Here is a 14,054-nt window from a genome sequence, read left to right as displayed (position 1 = left end):
CGATCCTCATGTGACGTCATAGGTTTTTGCAAAAATCTTAATAAATTAAACTTTGCGCATGATAGAAATATATCTTTCTGAGGAATATTATTCACTGGATATAATAAAAAATCTGGTAAAATATTTTAATACTGAAAAAGTTTATATTTTCCATAGATAATCAATTATTTATGATTTAAAAATTGTTGTCAAGGGCAATAACTCCTGTGCTGGAATTTCCTCAACTGGATGTCTATTATACATTGGTTTCCCTAATATCCATAATTAATCTATACATATTTATGAATTAGCAGTTTTTTAAAACTGTTGATATATAAATTTTGTCATTTCAACAAGTTTTTATCTATTCTTATTATTCTGTTTAACGAAAATGTGTGATTTTCTGATGTTGATATATACTTCTGTTTTTGTATGTCTGACATCTTTAAAAAGGTGGCAACATATACATTTTCTTTGATTATTAATTGAATTAAACTATATTGAGTGGAAATTAATAAAGTTTTTCCACTTTTAACCATTAATATTGATAAGTCACATGAGGATGGAGCTACCTTAAAGCAACAACCTATGTGTGCAGGTATTGCAGGTAAAATCACCAAGTTTCACAAAATAATGGTCAGTAGCACATGTATGTAGAGAAGCCTAGGTCAGGATGCCATAGAAATACATGTCTAGGATTATTGGTGGGCAATTGGAGGAGTACAATGCTAAGAAAATAGAACCCCTCTGCAAAAAGTTGTCTGGGTGGTCATCCCTATCAGAAAACTTTCTGGATCCGTGCATAACACATGGATTTAATCTGCCAACTGACATATCCTTTTCAGAAGTAAATTCCACTTTTGAAAATGCATGAAGGTATGAACTGTGACACTTCACACTGGCAAACTTAATAAAGAGCATGAGCGCTCCATTAAAAGTAGGCCGACAGGAAGCATTGCAGTTCTTCACGCCGACAAACTTCATAAAGAGCATGAGCGCTCCATTAAAAGTAGGCCAGCAGGAAGCATTGCAGTTCTTCACGCCGACAAACTTCATAAAGATCATGAGCGCTCCATTAAAAGTAGGCTGACAGGAAGCATTGCAGTTCTTCACGCCGACAAACTTCATAAAGAGCGTGAGCGCTCCATTAAAAGTAGGCCAGCAGGAAGCATTGCAGTTCTTCACGCCGACAAACTTCATAAAGAGCGTGAGCGCTTCATTAAAAGTAGGCCGACAGGAAGCATTGCAGTTCACATCCTCATGTATTTTCAGAAATGAAATTTCATTTGTTTATATTTACATTCAATTTCATTTCTGTTGAATTGCCTGCCATTGAAATAGATGTAATGTATCTATTAAGATCCATAGGCGCAGCATTGTTTACAGCTTCATCACAATCACGGGGAAAATTTGTAGAGATATCAAAGGCCAAAACATTGGAAATGTAAATATTTCTGTAATAATGATTTCTAGTTAAATTCCATGACACCCAGATCATCAGCAATGCTTCCATGAAATATGAGCTTCTGACTCTTGTTTGCAGACGTGAATCCTACATATGACATCATCAGGCTGAACATTACACAACGAGCAGAAGGACTGACAGCCACTACATGATGTACTTAGTGTTCTGGGCCATTGTTGAAAATGACAGTTTCAGTGATGTGTAATTTGGAGATCTACTCTGTGTTTTCCTTTAGAAACTAAGTATGTATACTAAGTATAAACTTTGTTGAATATTAATTGAATTTCACAGCCTTAAAAATGGTATACTTCAATATTATGTCTAACCATTGCATAAATTGTCCATATTATGTTCATCTTTCTAACAAAAGCAATTAACGGTTAATCTTGACTATTTCCTACTCAATGACCATTTTTCAGTCTTCAAGTGCAATAATCTTTGATGTAATCAAGCAGACTGAATAGTAACTGTAGCAGCAGAGAAGCAATTTAAAGTCTAAATGATCGATTTTCCACAAAACACGTCTCAATAACTCAGACGAAGACATTAGCTGTGTAAGTCTAAAATGTTTAGCCTACAGTTCTACAAAAGAGTTTAGACAGTAACTTGAGAAAGCCTTCAGTGGAGAATAGAGAACGACTAGAGGATGAACAAAGGCTGCAATCCATGGAAGCTAACCTAAAACAACATTGATTTTACACAATACAATGCTACTATTTCTCCTTGTCTTCCATTAAATGATGAGAATATATGGTACCAAATGCACTGTACTCCATATTCCCCCTGGTAGTCAACTTTAAAAAGTCATTCGTAAATTACACCACTATTGATTCCTGGAACATTGAGAGAATGTGCAACAGATCCGGAATGGCAGCCCTAAGTTCAAAGACTGAAAATGAAGCAATTGAACAGATTCTGCAGACCTCATGTCATAGTTCAGATCTGATCACAGGTATCAGACGATTTAAATGACTCATGTTTCTGGCATGCTGGATATTAATTAAATGACATCACCCGATCAATGATTCGGATGCAGTCTGCATTTCTTTATTGCAGCCCTAACTGCAGAAAAAGTACAAGATTTGTTGCACATCAAGATGAATTACAGTATCCATAAAAAGTGATATATCTCCGAGTCACAACAGAGTCCAATTATGAAACCGATTGATAAACTTCCTAAACCACATAATAAAATTCCTTTATATTACCGGTAAAAGAAAATTCAAGAATTAAACAGATTCAAGCTGTGCCTATACAGACTGTCATGTCAGAATTATTGAACTTTACGTAAAAATCAATCCCAGACAAAGATTTTCTTTTCCACACATCATTACACAATGCTCACAGGCAGCTCAAAGTACAGGAACTGAAATCCCATATTGCTCATAGACAGCTCAGAGTAAACAAGAGGCCCATGGGCCACATCGCTCACCTGAGTCACCTTGGCCCATATCTGAAGACTTTCCATATATATTTGCATGTAAAACCTTGGTCTCTATTATGGCCCAAACTACCCTTTGCAAACTTGAATCTACACTATGTCAGAAAGCTTTCATGTAAATGTCAACTTCTTTGGCCCAATGGTTCTTTTAAAGCTTTTTTCTATATTTGTATGTAAAACTTTGACCCCCCCCCCACTTGTGGCCCCATCCTACCCCCTGGGGACCATGATTTGAACAAACTTGAATCTGCACTATGTCAGAAAGTTTTCTTGTAAATATCAGCTTTTCTGACTCAGTGGTTATTGAGAAAAAGATTTTAACTATATATTTATATGTAAAACTTTGATCCCCCTTGTGGCCCCATCCTACCCCCGGAGCCCATGATTTGAAGAAACTTGAATCTGCACTATGTCAGAAAGTTTTCATGTAAAAATCAGCTTTTCTGGCTCAGTGGTTCTTGAGAAGAAGATTTTTCCTATATATTTGTATGTAAAACTTTGATCCCCTATTGTGGCCCCATTCAACCCCCGGAGCCCATGATTTGAACAAACTTGAATCTGCATTATGTCAGGAAGCTTTCATGTAAATCTCAGCTTTTCTGGCTTAGTGGTTCTTGAGAAGAAGATTTTTAAAGTTTTTCCCTATATATTTGTGTGTAAAACTTTGATCCCCCCCCCCCTTGGGGCCCCATCTTATCCCCGGGGGCCATGATTTGAACAAACTTGAATCTGCACTATGTCAGAAAGTTTTCATGTAAAAATCAGCTTTTCTGGCTTAGTGGTTCTTGAGAAGAAGATTTTTAAAGTTTTTCCCTATATATTTGTGTGTAAAACTTTGATCCCCCCCCCCCTTGGGGCCCCATCTTATCCCCGGGGGCCATGATTTGAACAAACTTGAATCTGCACTATGTCAGAAAGTTTTCATGTAAAAATCAGCTTTTCTGGCTTAGTGGTTCTTGAGAAGAAGATTTTAAAAGTTTTTCCCTATATATTTGTGTGTAAAACTCTGATCCCCCCTTGGGGCCCCATCTTATCCCCGGGGGCCATGATTTGAACAAACTTGAATCTGCACTATGTCAGAAAGTTTTCATGTAAAAATCAGCTTTTCTGGCTTAGTGGTTCTTGAGAAGATTTTTAAAGATTTTTCCTATATATTTGTATGTAAAACTTTGATCCCCTATTGTGGCCCCATCCAACCCCAGGGGCCCATGATTTGAACAAACTTGAATCTGCATTATGTCAGGAAGCTTTCATGTAAATCTCAGCTTTTCTGGCTTAGTGGTTCTTGAGAAGAAGATTTTTAAAGTTTTTCCCTATATATTTGTGTGCAAAACTTTGATCCCCCCTTGGGGCCCCATCCTATCCCCGGGGGCCATGATTTGAAGAAACTTGAATCTGCACTATGTCAGGAAGTTTTCATGTAAAAATCAGCTTTTCTGACTCAGTGGTTCTTGAGAAGAAGATTTTTAAAGATTTTTCCTATATATTTGTATGTAAACTTTGATCCCCTATTGTGGCCCCATCCAACCCCCGGGGCCCATGATTTGAACAAACTTTAATCTGCATTATGTCAGGAAGCTTTCATGTAAATCTCAGCTTTTCTGGCTTAGTGGTTCTTGAGAAGAAGATTTTTAAAGTTTTTCCCTATATATTTGTGTGTAAAACTTTGATCCCCCCCTTGTGGCCCCATCTTATCCCCGGGGGCCATGATTTGAACAAACTTGAATCTGCACTATGTCAGAAAGTTTTCATGTAAAAATCAGCTTTTCTGGCTTAGTGGTTCTTGAGAAGAAGATTTTTAAAGATTTTTCCTATATATTTGTATGTAAAACTTTGATCCCCTATTGTGGCCCCATCCAACCCCAGGGGCCCATGATTTGAACAAACTTGAATCTGCATTATGTCAGGAAGCTTTCATGTAAATCTCAGCTTTTCTGGCTTAGTGGTTCTTGAGAAGAAGATTTTTAAAGTTTTTCCCTATATATTTGTATGTAAAACTTTGATCCCCCCTTGTGGCCCCATCCTACCACCGGGGGCCATGATTTGAACAAACTTGAATCTGCAATATGTCAGGAAGCTTTCAGGTAAATTTCAGCTCTTCTGGCCCAGTGGTTCTTGAGAAGATTTTTAAATGACCCCACCCTATTTTTGCATTTTTGTGATTATCTCCCCTTTGAAAGGGACATGGCCCTTCATTTGAACAAACTTAAAAGCCCTTCACCCAAGGATACTTTTGGCCAAGTTAGGTTGAAATTGGCCCAGTGGTTCTGGAGAAGAAGTCGAAAATGTGAAAAGTTTACAGACAGACGGACAGACAGACAGACGGACAGACGGACGCCGGACAAAATGTGATCAGAATAGCTCACTTGAACCTTTGGTTCAGGTGAGCTAAAAATTGGAATCCCATACTGCTAACAGGCAGCTCAAACAGTCAAAGTACAGGAATTGAAAACCCATACTGCTCACAGACAGCTCAGAGTACAGGAATTGAAATCCCAAACATTATTACAGAATGCTCACAGACAGCTCAAAGTAAAGAATTGAATTCCCTGGTACTGCTCACGGACAGCTCAAAGTACAAAAATTGAAATCCCATACTGCTCACAGACAGCTCAAACTAAAGAATTGGAATCCCATACTGCTCATAGACAGCTCAGAGTAAAGAAATGAAATCTCATATTGCTCATAGACAGCTCAGAGTAAAGAATTGAAATCCCATACATTTACAGAATACTCACAAGCAGCTCAAAGCACAGGAACTGAAATCCCATATTGCTCATAGACAGCTCAGAGTAAAGAATTGAAATCCCATACATTTACAGAATACTCACAAGCAGCTCAAAGCACAGGAACTGAAATCCCATATTGCTCATAGACAGCTCAGAGTAAAGAATTGAAATCCCATACATTTACAGAATACTCACAAGCAGCTCAAAGTACATGAACTGAAATCCCATATTGCTCATAGACAGCTCAGAGTAAAAAATTGAAATCCCATACTGCTAACAGGCAGCTCAAACAGTCAAAGTACAGGAATTGAAAACCCATACTGCTTACAGACAGCTCAGAGTACAGGAATTGAAATCCCATACATTATTACAGAATGCTCACAGACAGCTCAAAGTAAAGAATTGTAATCCCATACACTATTACAGAATGATCAGACAGCTCAAAGTAAAGAATTAAATTCCCAGGTACTGCTCACAGACAGCTCAAAGTACAGGATTTGAAATCCCAAACAAGTTGAACTCTAACCTTTCCAAAACCCCTTATAACAAAAAATGGAACAGAACTGAAAACAACAAAATGATGGCCCCATTTACATTTAGTCTGGACCTCCTTGCTTATATGTAAAATGGTCATCTTACATGGCCCAGGTAATGACTAGTGCAGGTTCTGCTCCAAGTTCACTAAAGCCAAGGTATGAAAGTACCAAGATACTGTCCAAATCATATTAATATTCAAAGAAGTTTAGAACTACATTTAGGAAAAAAATCAGAACTTGAAGATATAAAAACACTCTGTTGTAAGCATGAATTCATTATAAATGTGTTTGCTGTAAGTGTGTTTTACTGTATATTGGGTCATCTTCAACTTTTGATCCAAGTCTCACTTTTATAACAAGAGTACCGCAAACGGTAGATAATACGCCCGTGAAATGCTTACATAGGGTGTTTTTCACAAAATAAGATGGTCCTCACTTGAAAACTGTGGGAGGAGTTGGGCAGACAAATTATGCACCATCCACAGAATATTAATTTCCAAATAGACTAAGTTCAACAACCTGTAATTTTCTCAAAAATTGTAGAAAATCAAAATCCATCCCACATGCACATCTTCAATACCCATACAAACACTCCACAAAATAAGAAGGTTCTCACTTGAAAACTGGGGGGGGGGGGGGGGGGGGGGGTAGGGCGGACAAATTATGTACTCTCCATAGAATATTAATTTCCAAATAGACTAAGTTCAACAACCTGTAATTTTCTCAAAAATTGTAGAAAATCAAAATCCATCCCACATGCACATCTTCAATACCCATACAAACACTCCACAAAATAAGAAGGCTCTCACTTGAAAACTGGGAGGAGTAGGGCAGACAAATTATGTTCCCTCCATATAATAATTATTTCCAACTAAAGGGGCAAAACTCCTGCAAAAAAGATCGAAATGGATCAAAATTGCAGTATGATCTAGAGTGACCCACAAAGAAGCTACACAGCAAGTTTCAGCATGATATGTGAAAGGGAAATGAAATTATAAAGAGAAAACCCCGAACGGACGGACGGAAAGACAGACGGACGTACGTACGTACAGACATCGCTGTACCATTATACGTCCCATCTAAAGACGGGCGTATAAAAACGAACATATATGTAATGTAATGTTATCATAGAACTTTAATGCTGAGGCATCACTCTACTCATTCAGCTTTTCAGACTTTCTGTCTTATGGCTGCAGCCTTATCATTCCAGTATCATCGCCATCTTTTCACTTTTTCTGCATGTATTTTTTACGTACACATTACAAACAGACCGCTGTTCAGTTTGACAGCTCTGATCGTTATTTGACAGCTCTGATCATTACTGGTATATACATAATAGACGATTTCCAAAATAATTTTTTTCAATGAGGTACGTCACGGCTCAGATAAGACTCCGACGCCTATGACATTTACTTCTTTTCCATTCTATGATGTTTTTGCAACATCTTTTATGATTATACATGATCAAACAAGAATCAAGTGAGTTCATGAAATATATAAATAACCCTAGCTGGCAATACCACAACCTGATATATCTGCCATTGGAAATTCCTTGTCACAAGGATTAACCTATTAAAACCTTTGCACTTGTAGTTCAAATTCTAAAACTAAGTATGTCAAAGACATATATTGTCAGGGTCGTAAGTGCTCCTCCTCATGCTGCCCTGCTCTTCAGCCGAGAGTGTCTGTCATGGACAAGCCTAGCCGAGCAGGGTGCTCGTAGCTCATATACTAATTTGAAAATAAGTACCCCTGTGGTCCAAATAAAGATTTGTGAGGATTTTCCCTTTCCATTCCTAAAACATTGACTGTGACTTCCCACTGTAGCTCCAGGAGTTATTTGTCTACCTAAAGATGCTTACTCATTTTTATGTAAAATTCAAAACCCCTATTGAGGCCCCCCACTCTGCTGTCCCCTCCCCCTTCCTCCTCTGGGTTAATGGTTTCAACAAAATTGAATCTATACTGTATATATATATATATGGATGTTTTTGTGCAAAATTTGGCTATCTGGTTCAGTGATTCTTAAGGAAGAGAATATTTAAACACACACTTCACAATTACTTCCCATGGCCCTTCACTTAAAGAACCTGAATCCATTTAATTTAAGGATTGAAACAGGCCCCATGATTTTTAATATAAAACATTCGTTAATTTGGGACAATAGTCATGATTGACGACAACATATGCAGAGAGACACTGGATATTTTCTAATTAGAAATCAAAGCCTCTCTCAAAAGTTAAAAGCAATGTCACAGTGTCTGGGGGGGGGGGGGGGGGGGGAATGTGTGTACTAAAATTGAGAATATCATGAATGTTCCTTAATTTTATGGTATTAAATTTTAATTTTTTTCAAAGTGCTGCAAATATATATATACATATACATATATATATATATATATATATATATATATATATACATATATATATATATATAAATCTAAACACTCTCTAGAAATATTTTGACCGTGTTACCGGTCTTCTAACTCAGTCGTGTTTATCTCACACAGATAAACACGACTGAAGAAGGCCGGTAACACAGTCGAAATAATTCTAGACAGTGTTTACATTTTTTTTTTTTTAAATTTGCTTCGAAAAAAGAGACATATATATATATATATCTGGTACACAAATAATTGCTCAAGACCCAAGATCAAATTCTTATACATGTATCAAAATACCCCATTATTAGAGGATAATGTCCGTGAAACAAGAAATTAGTGTGAGGCAGTATTCTTCTCACATAGTATCTCACACCCCCATCACACGGGAAAAAATAGTATCTCACACCCCCATCACACGGGAAAAAATAGTATCTCACGTCCCCATCACACAGGAGAAAAATAATATCTCATGTCCCTATCACATAAGGTAAAAATAGTATCTCACATCCCCATCACACACGGAAAAATAGTATCTCATGTCCCTATCACATAAGGTAAAAAATTATCTCACACCCCCATCACACAAGGAAAAAATAGTATCTCACACCCCCATCACACAGTGAAAAAATAATATCTCATGCCCCCATCACACAGGAGAAAAATAATATCTCATGTCCCTATCACATAAGGTAAAAATAGTATCTCACATCCCCATCACACATTGAAAAATAGTATCTCATGTCCCTATCACATAAGGTAAAAAATTATCTCACACCCCCATCACACATGGAAAATATAGTATCTCACACCCCCATCATACAGGAGAAAAATAGTATCTCACACCCCCATCATACAGGAGAAAAATAATATCTCATGTCCCTATCACATAAGGTAAAAATAGTATCTCACACCCCCATCACACAGGGAAAAAATAGTATCTCACGCCCCAATCTCACACCCCCATCACACACGGAAAAAATAGTATCTCACACCCCCATCACACATGGAAAATATATCAAGTCTGTACCAAATGTGAGGAATGGCACATTTGAGTATTCTAAGAACTATGATCAATACTGTCAAATGTCTTCTTTGTTACATGAGAAACCTACTGCTATATGATAATATGATTTGTTCAGTGCAAAAAATAGTCCCATTTCAGTAATTCAATGTAACTGCATGCACCCTTTCCCAAAATACACATACAAATTGTTTTGACATAGACTAAATAACTTTGGCACAAACATGCCAAAATGACACCTAGTGTAGTGATGATGTTCAAATTCAGCATGACAGAACATTTCCGAAATCTCAGAACAACTACTAGAGAATAGTTAACAACATCAGGTCTGACCAACCGTAAAATGACCACGGAACAGAATGCTTCACTAATTCCGTGAAATCTCATTTCTAGGCTACATGAATCTAAAAGCAATGAAGATCAATATCTCTTGTTTGGCAAAGAAAAATGTTTTGCTGCCTTTCGTGACCACTTTTTCTTTATGCAATAGTAGCGAGGGGTTCGATTTCATTCCGTGAGACACCTTTTGGGAATTTTTCCAGAACCAAGTTAAAATAACTCGCTGTAGTAAAAGTTGTAATGAATTGTGGGATTCCCTTTCAGTGACCTTCACCTTTTACATTTGAACTTTTAAAACTACAAACATCAAGATTTTACTTACAATTTCTTTTGCCCCCAACATGAAATGGTCAAAGCATATTGTTACTCATTTCTGTCTGTCATATTTTATCATAGTTAGTTTTCGGACTTTTTTTGCTGTGAATGTTGATAATGATACATATTTAGTATATCTTTACAATGATCAAGTATGAGTTTCATGTCAATCGACAAATTTTCACTTCCATTTTTATTTTATTTCATTTTTTGTTTGATTTGCACAAATCATTGTGTTTACATCCTGGGACTTTCAAATATTTCAAACTTGAATGTCAGCAGGGGCACTCATAACATACTGACAAACTCAGGTATTTTTTAAAAATAATTTTAGATCATTGAAAAGTATCTTTAACAATACTTTAGAATTTTAGCCCATTGAAAGCATCTTTAACAATTTTTTCTTCTTTCTAAATTCAGTTCACTGACAGTATATCTTTCATAATTTTTAGAATTATTCATCAAAAAATTTCTTTAACAATTCTTAGAATTTCTGTTTAATGAAACTAACTTTCATCAGTTTTACAAATCAGCTACATATGCATATATGAGGAATTGGAGGCACAGATGTAGATGGATTCACAATTGAAAATAAGTAAGATAGAAAAGACTAAATATATTACATCCCTCCCACTTATATATGTGCATGCAGTGCATGATGGGTACAAAAACACACAATACATTGAAATGGTATATTTTCTGAAGAAATCAAATGTGTGAAGTAAATGTATGCCTTCACACAGAATCATCCACCACAGCATCGCAAAAATCATCAATATTTAAATGACTAGCTAAGAACTGCATTCACTGATCAAGTCTCTGTTTAACAAAGAAACCAATGACCCATTCACAATAACAAATAAACAGTCAATATATAATTCTGCCTTGTTTGGACAATTTACTAACCAAGAAAGCAGAAAATTCCTACAATTCACTACATCAGGCATTCAATCATGTTCAGAATATTAGAAAAGTAGGGACAACCTTTGTTGTTTGGGATTGAGTCTCTTTTTTTAATCTAACTGTAGCATAAGACGTTATTTTAATCTGCAGCCACCAGGGATACATCAGAGGTTTATATTGATCAATTCTACGGACAGAATCAGACAATTATACTTGTGATATTCCAAGATACAAGAATTATGGACACATTCCATCCTGTCATGCAAACTAAAATATCATTACAAATGAGATGGAAAGAGATGGGGTGGTTATTTTCAAGCTCTTATGAAGCAGAGAAACTGAACAAAAACACTCTCCTGCCCCCATTTAATTTTTTGATGGAGGGGTAGGGGCATCAATACAGAGTTCACGAGTCATGTGTGCATTCCAAAAGAGATGACGGGCCTTATAATCTATTTAAAAATTTTCATCAATTGAATTTTCGGTGCATTGTATTTCATTTACAAGCATTGACAAGGTGAACATTAACAACAGTATCTTGCAATCTACAGTGTAAATGACAAGAATTGCAGGTAAATGAAAACTTGTAGATCATACAAAGAAATTCGGGAGCGGTATAGTTGTAACAAGAGTTGTAAATCAAGAGCATTAAAATGCACAGAAAACAATGAAAGTTAAAGGACACCCTTCAACAATCCAACAAACAGATTTAATGGGAAAATCATGCATGTTTGTATTTTAAACTCACCTGAATTATCATGCACAACACTAAATAGTGCAGTTTACTTCCGATGCTTATGTTTCCTTTCAGTACCAGTAAATACAAGTATTTGAAGATATGAGATGCAAATATTTCAGTGAAAGATCTTTTTCTGCTTTAGTATCCCTGAACAAACTTACACAGGATTCCAGCGATTTCCTTACACAGACATGTATACAAACTGTCTGCTACAATATTGATTTTTTCATCAATTTTTCCTCTTAATGGCATAAAAGTCTGCATGTTATAACAGCTGAAAATCATACACCACAATCACCATTTGTTGACCAATTAACATTCTTACCTTGTAGATTTAGATCCTGAAATTGGGACTCTGGTGATTCAGCCATTCTGTGGAACCAGAGAGTGGGCCAGACGCAGCCTTTCTACTGCAGACCAGCCAAGCCTATGTGTTAGCGGTGGAAGTAACAGAAAGCGTGAATCTTTTTTCTCTCTCCAATATTCAATGACTAGTCTCTGAGAATTATGGGATGTGTTTCAGCAGAAGATGAAGGGGTGGGTGTTTCTTTCTGTGAATTATATTGTCTGGGAACTGTTAGATGATATTATGTGGTAATCTGCAAAAATAAAACAACAATACAATGCAATAGACACATGAAATTTCTGAATATGCTGTCAGTAAACAGTTCATACTGGAAATGTTCCTCTTTTGGCATCTTACGCATTACTTTAGACACCACTCGATAGATTCATAGTTGGCTTACATCCATACTTGCACATTATGAATTTATAATAGTTACATCCGTGTCTGACAACAAGATGCGCCAGAACTACAACTTAATATGTTTTTCAAGTAATTAAAGAGCAATTAGGCATGATATTATTACAAGACAAAATCCGCTTTTGTGTCTCATAACAAATATAAGGGTTTCTCTCCAAAGTCTGACAAATATATTAAGCAAATCTTCCCAAAATTGACTGACATTTAATGACTAGAACCTGCTCTGGTAGTCTCAAAACATCTTCAGAACTTTCATTATTTCAAGTGCATGTTGCATAATTGCGCTTCCTTTATGATGTATCTCAACTGACACATAACAAGCCAGCTTAAGAGTGCGAAGGCTGTCTTCTTTTTTGGTCACATGTACTGCCATTTTTCATTCTACAACATTAATCACTTTGTGCGCTCCACTAAATTTAAAGGTCAAAGGTTAGAAAATCAATTTGATAAATGACCCATGTGTCATAAAGCTAACCCGAGTCACCAATCAATTATATACTGGTAAATTTCACCATTAAAACAAAACTGCCAAAGCCTTGTTGTATGGGTAATGAGTCAGTAAACCCCATTTTCAGGACTGTGGACAGGGGTGATTAAGGACAGAACATAGCACCTACCCCTACCTCCAAAAATATCGACCCCTGGGCCTTTTGTGACTTTAATGGTCAATCATTCGTTTATGACACATTTTTGGTTTATCTTTGGAGTTGTAGCATAGGATGGACCAAACATATGTCATTAACAATTGATTGACTAAAAAGTCACAAGAGGCCCGGGGGTCAACATTCTTGGGGGGAGGGGAGGGGGTGTAGGGACTGTGTTCTGTCCTCAAGTACCTGTGACCATAGAAGGAGTTGGTTTGTTGGTTTGTTTTTTTTTTTTTTTATCAAATATGGTTAATGTTGTTAACTTAGGCATAAAAAGCCAATGTAAAAAAAATAGTTAAAAATCCATGAGCCAATCAAAAGCTGTAACTTACTGCACTGAAATTCAGATAATTTATTCTGAAAGTTTGAAGCAATTAAAAATGTAAGAGATATTTGGTTCCACAACATGCAATCCCAGGCTGTAGAGATTCAAATCAATAGCCATGAATGAATAAAATACAATGTGGTGTGTTGTACATGTGTACTAAGATGTTGCTTATTGACACATGTAACCTAGTTTTATTAGCCTCTGGAAGTTTAATGATATTCTATTTTCAGAACAGTGTTCAAGAACATAAATAAGTAACCTATATAATAGAGTGATACTCTCTAGAAGTTTGTTTTAATATAAGCAAACTGTATATTTCGTGGATTCTCGCAGAATTACGTTGGATATTACATTACTGGGGACTGGACTTGGTGGCCAATTAAATTGTTTTGACTGCATTGTAAACAGGCTCATTCTCATGCGAATTCAACTCAGTGGTGAACAAACAATGGACACTGCTTTATG

At 36.4% G+C, this 14,054-nt stretch overlaps 1 protein-coding gene and 1 long non-coding RNA gene across 17 annotated transcripts in view; one reads left to right on the top strand and one right to left on the bottom strand.

Annotated features, from left to right (window-relative positions):
* The window catches only part of LOC125648490 (microtubule-associated protein 2-like), a 60,886-nt gene extending 48,436 nt beyond the window's left edge, over positions 1-12,450 (bottom strand). For 15 of the 16 annotated variants that reach the window (XM_056140490.1, XM_056140488.1, XM_056140495.1 and 12 more), the window contains exon 1: positions 12,177-12,450. In XM_056140490.1, coding sequence (XP_055996465.1) covers positions 12,177-12,222 — 46 coding nt within the window. In that variant the 5' untranslated portion in view covers positions 12,223-12,450. The remainder of the gene's footprint in view (positions 1-12,176) is intronic. The other variant, XM_056140493.1, reaches the window with a different exon arrangement.
* LOC130046903 (uncharacterized) lies at positions 1,535-12,450 on the top strand. The gene is made up of 2 exons (XR_008795967.1): positions 1,535-1,686; positions 12,184-12,450. It is a non-coding gene; the product is annotated as an uncharacterized LOC130046903 (long non-coding RNA).
* Positions 12,451-14,054: the final 1,604 nt, after the last annotated feature.

Source organism: Ostrea edulis, chromosome 6 (genome assembly GCF_947568905.1).
Source record: "Ostrea edulis chromosome 6, xbOstEdul1.1, whole genome shotgun sequence".
Lineage (NCBI taxonomy): Eukaryota > Metazoa > Mollusca > Bivalvia > Ostreida > Ostreidae > Ostrea > Ostrea edulis.
The sequence above is the reverse complement of the archived record's forward strand: the minus strand, read 5'-3'. Positions and strand labels throughout refer to the sequence as shown.